This window comes from Salvelinus namaycush, chromosome 19 (genome assembly GCF_016432855.1).
Source record: "Salvelinus namaycush isolate Seneca chromosome 19, SaNama_1.0, whole genome shotgun sequence".
In the NCBI taxonomy this organism is placed as follows: Eukaryota; Metazoa; Chordata; class Actinopteri; order Salmoniformes; family Salmonidae; genus Salvelinus; species Salvelinus namaycush.
Window position 1 is genome coordinate 35,544,829 of NC_052325.1, and position 13,633 is coordinate 35,558,461.

At 43.7% G+C, this 13,633-nt stretch overlaps 1 protein-coding gene across 1 annotated transcript; it reads right to left on the reverse strand.

Annotated features, from left to right (window-relative positions):
• Positions 1-1,352: 1,352 nt before the first annotated feature.
• LOC120064375 (uncharacterized protein C21orf62-like) lies at positions 1,353-11,457 on the reverse strand. Its single transcript, XM_039014915.1, has 3 exons — positions 11,244-11,457; positions 5,262-5,402; positions 1,353-3,542 (listed from the first exon to the last, which is right to left on the reverse strand). Exon 3 carries the CDS (start codon positions 3,477-3,479, stop codon positions 2,742-2,744), a length of 738 nt encoding a protein of 245 aa, XP_038870843.1. The 5' UTR covers positions 3,480-3,542; positions 5,262-5,402; positions 11,244-11,457; the 3' UTR covers positions 1,353-2,741.
• Positions 11,458-13,633: the final 2,176 nt, after the last annotated feature.

Consider the following 13,633-nt stretch of genomic DNA (forward strand, 5'->3'; position numbering starts at 1 on the left):
AGCCTTGTTCTAAAATGGATTAAATAGTTTTTTCCCTCATCATTCTGCACACTATACCCCATAATGACATAGCAAAAAAAATATAGTAGTACTTTGTTGAAGCACCTTTCGCAGCGATTACAGCCTCAAGTCGTCTTGGGTATGACGCAACATTCTTGGCACACCTTTATTTGGGGAGTTTCTTCCATTCTTCTCTGCAGATCCTCTCAAGCTCTGTCAGGGTGGATGAGGAGCATCGCTGCACAGCTATTTTCAGGTCTCTCCAGAGATGTTAGATCGGGTTCAAGTCAGGGCTCTGGCTGGGCCACTTGAATACATTCAGAGATGTCCCGAAGCCACTCCTGCGTTGTCTTGGCTGTGTGCTTAGGGTCGGTATCCTGTTAGAAGGTGAACCTTAACCCAAGTCTGAGGTCCTAAACGCTCTGGAGCAGGTTTTCATCAAGGATCTCTCTGTACTTTGCTCCGTTCGTCTTTCCCTCGATCCTGACTAGTCTCCCAGTCCCTGCCGTTGAAAAACATCCCCACAGCATGATGCTGCCACGACCATGCTTCACCGTAGGGATGGTGCCAGGTTTCCTACAGACATAATGCTTGGCATTCAGGCCAAAGATTTCAATATTGGTTTCATAAGACCAGAGAATCTTGTTTCTCATGGTCTGAGAGTCTTTGAGTGCCTTTAGGCAAACTCCCAAGTGGGCTGTCATGTACCTTTTACTGAGGAGTGGCTTCCACTCTACCATAAAGGCCTGATTGGTGGAGTGCTGCAGATATGATTGTCCTTCTGGAAGGTTCTCCCATCTCCACAGAGGAACTCTGGAGCTCTGTCAAAGTGACCATTGGGTTCTTGGTCACCTCCCTGACTGTTCAGTTTGGCCGGCAACCAGCTCTAGGAAGAGTCTTGGTGGTTCCAAACTCCTTCCATTTAAGAATGATGGAGGCCACTGTGTTCTTGGGGACCTTCAATGCGGCAGACATGTTTTGGTACCCTTCCCCAGATCTGTGCCTCGACACAATCCTGTCTCGGAGCTCTACGGACAATTCCTTCGACCTCATGGCTTGGTTTTTGCTCTGACATGCACTATCAACTGTGGGACCTTATATAGACAGATGTGTGCCTTTCCAAATCATGTCCAATCAATTGAATTTACCACAGGTGGACTCCAATCAAGTTGTAGAAACTTCTCAAGAATGATCAATGGAAACAGGATGCACCTGTGCTCAATTTCGAGTCTCATAGCATAGGGTCTGAATACTTATGTAAATAAGGTATTTCTGTTTTTATTTTAAAATACATTTGCAAAAAGAAATGTTGTTGCTTTGTCATTATTGGTGTGTAGATTGATGAGGGAAAAAATGATTTAATACATTCTCGAATAAGGCTGTAATGTAACAAAATGTTGAAAAGGTGAAAGGGTCTGAATTCTTTCCGAATGCACTGTACACCTGCACACATCGCGTAGACACACACATTCATATGCGCACACACACACGCACACACTCAGACTCTGGATGATCTACAGAACAGAAGTGTTGGCTGCAGTCTTTGTTTGTGAGAGTGGTTTTAGATGAATTGAATGTTTACGTCTCTCTCAGGATGTGAGATGGAAATAAAGACCAGATTGGTGCCATTCGTTTTCTGAGTGGAGAACTTATTTTTGAGTTCCTAACACCTCTTTGCATGCTCCTTTTTTTACACAATGATTAAAATGTATTAACCCTTACTAGGCTGGTCTATAGTAGGTCCCTGGTCAAGGTACCACTGTAAATATACATGGTCATTCTAGAACAGGAGTGGGCAAACTACGGCCTGCGGGATGGGCAAACTACATTCAATCCGGCCCGCGGGAGGTTTGAGTATTTTTTTTAGAAACTTTTGGTGGGGGAATTATTATTTTGTGAAACAAAAAAATGTGCGGCCCTCCGTTGAATTTCGAAATCCCAATGTGGCCCTCGAGCCAAAAAGTTTGCCCATCCCTGTTCTAGAACATGAGCAGAAGAACACATTGTGGAACATAGAGATGAGAACACTCCACTCCATGGTTGTTCCAGGACAACCCTGAATTCTAGAACACCAGAAACAGAGTGACGTAATCAATCCAGCATGGGCCGGACCAATTTCCAGATCAAACCAGTCCAGAACGCTTTTAGCTTCATCTTGAATAAAACCCCAACCAAGTCCAGCTTAAGTAGGTGGATTCAGAACTGTACAGTCACGAAGAGTGAAGTCCATCGCCTGATGATCCAACAGGGTTCTAACCAGGCTGGCCCATTTATAAGGCAGATATCGTAACCGGTTTCAAAACAACATGTTTTAATAGGCCATCTGCACGCAATAACCGAGAGAAAAGAGCAGCTGGAAAATGTAACTGTCAGAAAGCAGCAGGTCTACAAGCTCTGTCAGTTTATAGAGCAGCAGACGGATGCCATCGTTGTCTTACTCTCACCTAACCGGACCTCTCCCTTTTTCTTGCAATGATATTGAAATATGACTCCATCTTCTTCTCAGAGATGGTTGTGTTTTCTTGTCCAGAGTCCTCTTGAGGACAGATAATAGTGTTTGTTTTTTCCTGCACTGTAGAAATGCACCATATAGACACACATTGGAAAGCAGCACAGCTCTCTACACACCAAGCCCATTCAGTAACATCTGGGTGGATGGAGCTCTTGTAGGCACCTCAGTGTCATCCATCCAGCCCAGTCTAGTTTCCACAGATCTAGCTCTGAGCTCAGAGCCTACAGGTCTAGTATATGAAGGTGAGGAGGCAGTCCTGTTGGGGCTCCGGGGGCTGATCCAGGGCGGTGGAGGGGTGTAGGGGTAGGGGCAGGTGGGGGAAGTGTTGGAAGAGGGTGGACATGGGAGTGGCGCTCACACTGTAGGCCTTCAGGGACGACAACCCATTTAGCGCTGACACATCCAGGAAGGATACATGGAGAACGGAGGAGGGGGAGGCGGGGTCAGTGGAGGAGAGGCACCCCATCCCCTCCATATCCCTACTCGTAGAGGAGATGGTGAGGACCTGCTCCAAGTGTGGAGCGCCCTGGGCAGCACTGTGGACCCTCAGCCTACGGAGGCCAAACAGGGCCAGGTACTGGTTGGGGATGGCCAGGGTGCCAGTGGCACAGAACGACAGGCGTAGGTCGAGCACCACGCTGCCGTTCAGCAGCTCTGTGAGAACCCAGGGCTCTCTGAGCCACACAGTCAGTCCGCCCTGCTCCCTCAGGCCGCCGGGGGTCAGCTTGGAGCGCAGCACAGTGTGGCAGCTGCACAGCAGGTTGGCCAGCGCCTCGTCACAGTCCTGGATGTGGGCGGAGCAGCTGCAGTTCCGCAGGCTGTTGCTGTTGTCGGTGCTGTCAAAGAGCAGGGTGCTGTTGCCGGGGCCTGTGTTCAGGGTGACAGTTGAGGGGAGGATTAGAACCCACAGAGTCCACAGCAACAGGGCAGGGGGACGGCGCCAAGAGGAGGCCCTGTTTAGAGACATCTCCAAGGCAACCAATTGGACTACATCTTCACAGAGGGGATATCCTGAAGGCTGTATGCAAATCTGTATGATAGGAGGGAAAGTTATGTAAGTACATGTTTTTAAGGAGCTTTGGGTGTATACAAGGTTGAAATCACAACATAGACACCAAGACCAATTCATAAACAAAGCTAAATCGAAAGCAAGACAAATCATACCAGTGGGAAAAATGAGTCAGATTGCTCTCTGCCTCTTTGTCACAAAGAACACACAATTATACAGACACTCACTTGCTCATAATAGCACATGGTCCCTAGCTGTTCTGTCCTACAGTAACCTAGCTGCTACTGATTAACATCTCCAGTTTATTGGTTTAAGGGCTGTGAGAGACAGCCAGCTGAATTCAGCTTTTTATTTCCAGGACAGCCCAGGCTACCGCAGACGCAATTGAGCCACTTATTTTTTGCTCCACTACTTTATTAGGGCGAGGTCCTTCCAGGCCCTGGGCTACTGCGGATGGCATTTGGCTGTCTATAAAAGTGCCTGCGCCGTGCTGTGCTGCGGTAAAGGCTGTGGCCAGCCACATTAAAACTGTCAGGAAAAATAAAACACTGCCTCTTTCTTTCCCAATTGAGGAGCGAAGGAAAAATGTGATGAATAAGCCATCTTGACTTCAAGAAGCAAGGACTTTCCGATGCTGTGATTGGCGTCACGGTTGGATATAATGTACATAGATGGAAAAAAAGAAGGATTGATCTGGTCACAAAGAACCCTTTTTATTTTTCTCTTATATAAACTGCGTATAGCGCTTATCAGGGTTTCAGTTGCTAAAACAGTGCCATATTCAAACTATATTTTCTCTCTAACTTAAGAGGATATATTTGTTTGAAAACCCAGCCTTGCAGAGGATTGGCTATGACGATCCCAATCCTCATTTTAGCATCAACAGATTATATCCATCACACAGTACAAAATAATTCTCAGTTTAAACAGAATATGCCACTGGCCTTAAATCTAAACTAAAACCTCAGCAGCTGTGGCTTCACACAACACTGTGTTAACTTACTTCCATTCTGTGCTAAGTGTCTGACTGCTTCTAACTCCCTCGGCCTGCAGCCACTGTATCCTTCAGTCACCTGACCCCTGCTAAGTACACAGAACCACAGCCCAGTCTGCATTACCGGAGCCCAAGCTCTAATAGACTACTGTTCCCTTCCTCCTCCAGACCACAGCCCTGACTCAGAGGTCTGCAATACTAGAAGCCTATGCAGTGCTATAAACTCCTGTTTAGATATCTCCCTCCTTATTTCCACTCCGTTACTGTCCAAGTCCCACTCATCTCTCTCTCCCGAGTTATGTCACACCAAACATCTTCTTCTCCCTCTGCCCTACTGTCTTCCTCTCCCTCTCCCTCCTTTCCCTTGCTGCAGGCTCCAGCTGCATGGCCGGATGCTGAAGGAGAGGGAGGGCGGGAGGGAGGGAGGGAAGGTGGCTGCTGTTCCAGACAGCTATGAGGAGAGGCACAGAGCATTCCTCTGACATCATGTTCCACATGCGGCCGCAAGCAGGCACCCAATTCCCCCCCCCCTCCCCCGCTCCCCTTTCTCTGCCTCTCCAAATCCTCTCTCCTTTTCCCTCCAAATCCAATCTCCTTCTCTTTCGTTTTCTATGTCTGTTACGTATACACACATGCACACACAGACATAAGGCCGGCACTTTAATAGATTCCCGTATGATAAATGACTCAAGATGTGGCTTGACTATTAAATGTGTGGCTTGACTATTAAATGTATGGCTACTTACAGGGATGGCACTGGCGGTGGTCAGGGAGGCATGTTGTCGTCTTCTCTGCTTCTCAGATGTTAGCCTTTTAGCTCTGCTCCTGACGCAGCAACTTAGCCTTCCACATCTGTTGGGAGACACGCTGGAACTCCGCACCCCTGTCTAGCAGACGCAAGGGTGAGAAACGGTCAGCCCAGAGAGAGAGGCAGAGAGGGGAGGGGGAGACAGAGAGCAGGGGGGAGAAAAAGAGGAGAGGAGAAAGAAAGAGGACTTAGGCTTACTCTCTGAACACGGGACACCACAGACAGTCTTCAGTGATGACATGACAGACACAAATTCTCTGCCCATTTTCTCCTCATGTCACTCGCTTTCACTCCCTCCCTCCCTTATTTCCTCCCTCTCTCTCTCCTCCTCTTCTACTAACTGCACCTTCCTCTCCATGTCAGTGATGTATCTCAAGCTTCCACCTGCTGTTAGAATATGGTACTACTAAAAACATTTTTATCACGCCACTCAGACTAATCGAGACCACTTAAATTATTAAAATAGCATATCTATCCAATCATGTTATCTGACTCCCATACATTTAATCTGAAATGTTTTCAACTAATACAAGCTGCAAAAAAGGAGACAATATAGCCAATGTGCATTACGTTCTTGTCCTTTGAAAAGCTATGTAGACTTGGATTTTAAATAGGAGTCTGTTGGCCTATGACAGGGTAATGGAAGTACACAGTGGTCTCTTCACGTCATACACTAGAGGGAGAAGACCCATGGACACATTGCCTGATGGTCCTCATTAATATTACTGCCTTTACTGAGTGTGTTTGTGTGTATGTGTCCCAACTAGTACATAAAACACATTCTTTCCCAGAGAAACACACATGCATATGTAAAGGAAAAACACCAACAAAATAAACAGGCCCACAATAAATATAATTATACTCATGTATACTGTATCTCTATGAATCAACAGCTGATACACAGCAAAAATACCTAGTGTTAAATTAACATTGAAAATGTGGACCTGAATAGACACTGAATAGTGTAGACCTTTTATTACTAGGCAAGTTATTTAAGAGCAAATTCATATTTACAGGGGCAGAATGACAGATTTTTGCCTTGTCAGCTCGGAGTATTGATACAGCTACCTTTCGGTTACTGGCCCAACACTCTAACCACTAGGCTACCTGCCGCCCCGAATTAAGCTTGATTTCCATATTTCCCAGAGTGCTTTGCCATTCAAGTGAGTTGTAGAGTTACCACCCATGATTGATTTTGTGAGTGACAGAGACATGGTTGTTTCATTCATCTATTTTCAGTCCTCTGGGCATCACCGAGTGAGATCCTAAGTGGATATGTCATCGTTAATATTTTATTATTTAAAGGTCCTGAACAGTCATTCTGAAAATTAGTTTTTCTCTCATGGCTAACTACCAGCAGTGTTGTAGTAAAATCAGCTCAAGCAAATTTGGTGATCCACAAAACAACTCAAACAACATTGAAATTGCATGTCTCTTGTGATGCGGTTCACAGCAGCACTGAAGGATATGTTGACTTGACAACTGCTTCTATGATGTTGGTTCCAGGGCGGTACTTATTTAAGTTAGGTAAGATAATATCATGTTACCATTGGTGTATTAAAATGAGAGTTAAGGTGTCCCCTTAATAATGAATCCAAGTGTTTGACATGGACCAGTAACTTTATGATCAAACTTTATCAATGTAGAAGCAACAGACAATTTTCATACTTTAGTCATCATACTTTGATCTGGTTTCATCCAAATATCATCCAAACATGATTTTGACTGTTCATCATGACCTTTAACAATGTTCCAGTGTCTATACAGGTCCACACGTTGTGTTAATTTAACACTGGAGAATTTGCTGTGAGACGGAAGCAGGAAACTACTAACATTGTGAAACTGAGGTGTGAAAAGAATGCAGATATGAAAAAAAGATTTATGTCGGTAACAGCAAAGGGCAAACAAACTACAATATAACTACCCACCCCTCCTGTTTTGTCTTCCGAGGAATGTTGTGACAGAGGGGCTCATGGGTAAATCTCAACGTCTCACAGGCTTGTTCCACTGAACAGATACATCATTATGCAGCACCATGCATGATTTGTACTATTCAAACCCTCTCAGTCATGACTCACTCACCAAAGCACACTAATACACTGTTTACTGACTAATATATTAGCATGTTTACCTCTTTGAGAGTAGGTGCACATTCATTCATTCATGTTTGTGTTTGTGTGGCAACGTTGTTGCTAGCAACCAAGAAAACTGTCCACTGCAGGGATGACAAAACAGATGGAAAGTTTGGCTTTTCTACCGAGGGCCAGGGCTTGAGTGAGATCACTTCCTGCCTGTGTGGTTCCAGTAAGTGTCTGGGCGAGAGAGGAGACGAGATGCCAGCGTGGTTGCCAGGACAGTGGAACACACTGCGACCCTGTCTGCCATGTAAAAAAGCCCATGGGCGGGTTGCTGGATCTCTCCAAAACATACACACACAATCCCAAGGCCTAGAGGGTGATGTGGCTGGATGCTCCAATTTTTTTTTTTAAATATTATTTAATATCCTATTTATATCCTAATCCTTGATATCCTTTGTCTGCGCTTATGGACTGTCCTCTTCAATTCAAACCATCGGTTTTAAATGGGGTTCAAGTCCGGAGACTGATATGGGCATGTCAAAATGTTGATTTTGTGGTCAATTAGGACCCAAAGGGACCCCTAGATGTCTTGTGGTAGATAACATAAAATCCTTGAAGATAACACAATTCTGGTAATTTACTGGAAAACTTAAGTTTCCAGTAATATATCCCCCTTTTGAAACCCTAGTTCTGCTGAGTCATGTAATGTCATGTATGTAGTGAGTAGAAATACTTTAAAGTACTACTTAAGTAGTTTTTTGGGGTATCTGTACTTTACTTTACTAATTATATTTTTTGGCAACTTTTACTATTACTTCACTACATTCCTAAAGAAAATAATGTACTTTTTACTCCCCACATTTTCCTTGACACCCTAAACTACTCGTTACATTTTGAATGCTTAGCAGGACAGGAAAATGGTCCAATTCACGCACTATTCTCAAGAGAATACGTGGTAATCTCTACTGCCTCTGATATGGCGGACTCACTAAACACAAATGCATTGTTTGTAAATTATGTCTGAGTGTTGGAGTGTGCACCTGGCTATCCATACATTTTAAAAACAAAGCACACACATACCTCTTTTCAGTTCGCTGCAGCTAGCGACTGGAATGAGCTGCAAAAAACACTCAAACTGGACAGTTTTATCTCCATCGGTTCATTAAAAAACTCAATCATGGACACTTACTGACAGTTGTGGCTACTTCGCGTGATAGATTGTTGTCTCTACCTTCTTGCCCTTTGTGCTGTTGTCTGTGCCCAATAATGTTTGTACCATGTTTTGTGCTGCTACCATGTTGTGCTGCTGCCATGTTGTGTAGCTACCATGTAGTTGGCTACCATGCAGTGTTGGTATGTGTTGCTGCCATGCTATGTTGTTGTCTTAGGTCTCTCTGTATGTAATGTTGTGGTGTTTCTCTTGTTGTGGTGTGTGTTTTGTTTAATTTATTTGGAATCTTAGCCCCAGTCCAGGAGGCCTTTTGCCTTTCGGTAGGAAGTCTTTGTAAATAAGAATTAGTTCTCAACTGACTTGCCTAGTTAAATAAAAGTTTTAAAAAATACAATAAAAATTGTGCCATCTGCTTTGCTTAATATAAGGAATTTGTAATGATTTATACTTTCACTTTTACTTTTGATACTTAAATATATTTGATCAATTACATTTACTTTGATACTTAAGTATATTTAGAACCAACTTTTAGACTTTTACTCAAGTAGTATTTTACTGGGTAACTTTTACTTGATTTGATTTTCCTTGAGTAACTTTCTATTAACGTATCGATACTTTTACTCAGTTATGAAAATTGGGTACTTTTAAATTTTTTGGGATGTCATGGTCTGACAAACACCACTCTAGGTCTACGGAAGTGCGACATAGGCGAATGCGGTGGACTGAGATATCTCTACTTTAAACTGACGGATATTAATGGGGATGTTTTGATTATGTTACTGAGATTTACACACTGGTGCGTCAATCGACTCTCGGGGGATAAAAGCAATGTGCATTTTCCCACCAGAGATGTTTCTATTAAATTGAGGAGGCGGAGGTAGCGGTCCTGCTGCTGGGTTGTTGCCCTCCTACGGCCTCCTCCACGTCTCCTGATGTACTGGCCTGTCTCCTGGTAGCGCCTCCATGCTCTGGACACTACGCTGACAGACACAGCAAACCTTCTTGCCACAGCTCGCATTGATGTGCCATCCTGGATGAGCTGCACTACCTGAGCCACTTGTGTGGGTTGTAGACTCCGTCTCATGCTACCACTAGAGTGAAAGCACCGCCAGCATTCAAAAGTGACCAAAACATCAGCCAGGAAGCATAGGAACTGAGAAGTGGTCTGTGGTCACCACCTGCAGAACCACTCCTTTATTGGGGGTGTCTTGCTAATTGCCTATAATTTCCACCTTTTGTCTATTCCATTTGCACAACAGCATGTGAAATTTATTGTCAATCAGTGTTGCTTCCTAAGTGGACAGTTTGATTCCACAGAAGTGTGATTGACTTGGAGTTACATTGTGTTGTTTAAGTGTTCCCTTTATTTTTTTGAGCAGTGTATTAATATTTGCTCATAAAAGCGTTTCCTCCATTTCTTGCAAAATACATTTTACAGACTCAAAAATATCTCACATTTTGTAGCATATTTTGTTTTGTCAACGTTTGGAAAGTTTACCAAAAAAGGTTCTCTTTCCATCAGACCTGTCATTACCTTTTTTTCCGACATGTACTTTACTCACATAAAAAGGTTGGATGGAAACCTGGTTAGTGACTGACATAACAAGAGAAAAACTGCTGATGCACAATCAAATTTCACAATTGCACCTTGTGTATTCTACTTTTCTAACTCTCAACAGTAAATTGAGACCCCGACTGAGTTCCTAAAAATAAAAAAAGCATGTGTTTCCACTCTGGTGGTACCTTAGAACAGGCTTCCTTATCCTATATAGTTTCTATTTTACTTTAGCATTTAGCATTTTTTATCTCTTTTCCTGCACGTCAATGTTGGTAAATGATTGATTTGAAGACTGCCATCTACCACACCGTTGCTCTCACATACTGACCATGACCAGAGGATTACAGAGAGCCAACAGCCCACACACATACTCAATCGGTTCTAGAGACACCCATAAACCTCTGCTTAATTATGCACCATCCTCAGACAATTGCTTTCATTTCATTTCAATGTTGATTTAACATTGGAGAATATGCTGTTCTTTTTTCTCTCTTTTTTCTCTCTAGAAAGCAATGTACTCTGCCTCTCTCTTTCTCCACCTCCCCTCTATCACCAACTCTCTCCCTCCTCTCTGGGTCATTTTTAGGCAGGTGTTGCATCCCATCAGTTGTAGAAAATGAAGATGTAGTGTGTCTTACTGTGGTGGTATTCAACATTCTTAGAAACACACACACACACACACACACACACACACACACACACACACACACACACACACACACACACACACACACACACACACACACACACACACACACACACACACACACACACACACGCTAACGGAAGGGGTTTTTGTTCTCCCCTTGAAAGGTGAACAGTAAGACACAGTTACTGGAACTAAAACCCCAAAAAACTTGAGCAGTTCTAGAAATGAATCATGCCTATCTGACACACACCCACCAGACAAAAAAAAAACAAATAACACACACAGACCCACCCACTAGGCACATGCGTCAATTCAATGTCTATTCCACGTTGGTTCAACAAATTTGAATTGAAATTCTCTCTCTGCATTGTTGGGAAGGGCCTGTAAAGTAAGCATTTATTTCAATGTTAGTCTTAGCCTGTTGTTTACGAAGCATGTGACGAATAACATTTTATTTGACCTACCTATTTGTTAATGAGAAGTCTTCAGCTTTCCATTATTTTTCTCTTCCCCTGCTCCCTTATTCTTTCTCTTTCTTTTCAACCTTTCTCTCTCTTCTTCAACCTTTCTCTCTCTTCTCTTCTGTATGATCTCCCTTTCACTCTTCTATCCCTTGGGAATTCTGCTTCAAATGTGCAACGATCAGGGTTGGAATGTTCGAGTCTCTCTCACTGAGTCCAGTCCTCTCACCCACCCCTCTCCTCTCTCCCTGTTCCCACTGTACCCATAGCAACCCCTACCAAAGCCACTGGCCAGCCTGTTTCATTATTAAACCAGCGGGACAAGGGCTCCCTTTCTGCAGACTCCCACTGAACTGTTAGTTAGTGTGTATGCGTGTTAAAAGTAGAAAAAGTATGGAAATGTGAAACTGGACGATCAAAACTAAGTGTATGTGTGTCTTCCTCAGTATACTTTCTAAGTACACAGGAGTGTGTGTGTGTGCTGTCCGTTGGGTTCTAAAGCAAACAGAAGACCGAGTGGGTTCGGGCCAGCCACTGGGCTTGAGTGTGGCAGAGCGGGCTATAGGCTTCAAACAGTGGAGAGAAACACAAAGACCTCCCTCTATCTGTCCCCTTCTCTCTCTCAGTCTTCCTCTCCTTCCCTTGGAATCTACGTGCTCTCGGTTTACTCTATCTGCATATCTATGGCCTCTCCCTCACAAACCTATTGGTCCCTGTCAGAAATCCAATGGGTGAAATGGGGACCGCTGAGAATTTGTTCTACCCTTGATCGACCCCAGTTAATACCTGACTCTCCTTTGGAACGCTTGACTTCATGAATTTCAACCCATCGGTGGTTTTCTTCCAATACACATGCTTTGATAAATGTTATTTGTTTAACTTTAGCTGACGTTAGAGAAATATGTGAACATCAAATATTAAGCAGATAGATCTGTGGACCTGGTACATTTCAAGCCCAGGCAAATAACTTTAGTCACTGTAAACACTTTGATATGGCTGCATGCTAAGCAGCTGGGCCAAACCAAGCTCTTGCAGTAAATTAGCAGCACTGGAAAGATAAGGGGTGAATAGAAGGGTTGATTACTGTACACACAACGTCTTGAACAAAAAGCCTTTCCTCATGATCAACTCTCGCTGAACAATTAGAATGTGCACTGAAGTCTGTTTCTTTGATAAGGTCTGCAAACAAACTACAATGACGGCACAATGGTGGATGGAGCTTTGGGCTAGAGATGAGTAGGCTGTAGAATAGTGACAGGCTGTACACTAGGCTATTACAGTAGCATAGTGACAGAGGCCGTTGAAGGTGCCAGAAACTAGAATGACAACTGAATCCAGCCTTTAATTAACAGAGACAAAATGGCAAATAGGGACCAGTAGCATTAGTACAAATAAACAACATTACTGACACCTAGAAAAGAGAGGGCATCCTGTGTAGAGGCTCCTATCGGTTCCCTGGTGTCTGCCTGGAGGGGTGTGGCCATCATCATTCTGACTGGCTCTGCACTACAGGACCCAGGGGTCAAAGGTCAACAGGCTGTGTCACTCAGCACAGTCTGAGGCCCACTTTACCCAAAACCTGGAGTCAGAGGAGGAGGAAGAAGAGGGTAGTGTGTGTGGCAGCTCACACTAGGCACCTCAATACATTTACTCCTTGTAGCCAGGTTTCTTCTGACAGTTTTCTCTTGGGTTTTGGCCATACATGACATAAGATTATAGCTCATGCTATGTTAGATATCAACCCTCATAAATATAAAATTGAATGTGATACATGTATTTCAGTGGATATCGATACAAATAATTCTTCATACATTGAAGTGACAGTATCTCATAAGTGTATCAGAATGCCTGTTTAGCTGCCTATGGCAGGTTTTGACACAAACACTTTGACACAAACAAATAAAACAGGCCCGAAACAACAGGTCGAGGCGCAGGAGGTATCCGGGTTTGTGACAGGAACTGACGTATGCTCTGGCTTATCAGATCTCACATGCCTATTTTCCGGTATAGAGGGTACAGTTTGGCAGGTAAACAGGCATTCTGATACATGATAGTGACAGTATCTCATAAGTGTTTGAATAATTATTTTTATCGATAACCACTGAAATACATGTATCACATAAAATGTTATATTTTTGTTGTCGTCCAGGTTGCAATGGAGCCTGCTTCGCCTGGAATAGCTAACAAACGTTTCCAGCGCTGTAGAAGCTGTGTTTATTACAATCTCGTCCGGGACAATATTGACAATCCGGAGTTCTAATGCGGCAATTTCTTTCTGCCAGAGGATTACAGCAATGAGGTGACTAGCCTAAGCAAGGTAATTTCAGTTCTGAGCAAACTTATGGGGAAAACGCACATTGGAACTTTCTCATTTTCAACTCCTGTGGCTGGAT

Bases quoted from the DNA above. Each gene is read 5' to 3' on its own strand.
- LOC120064375 (XM_039014915.1), bottom strand. From the start codon at position 3,479: ATGTCTCTAAACAGGGCCTCCTCTTGGCGCCGTCCCCCTGCCCTGTTG.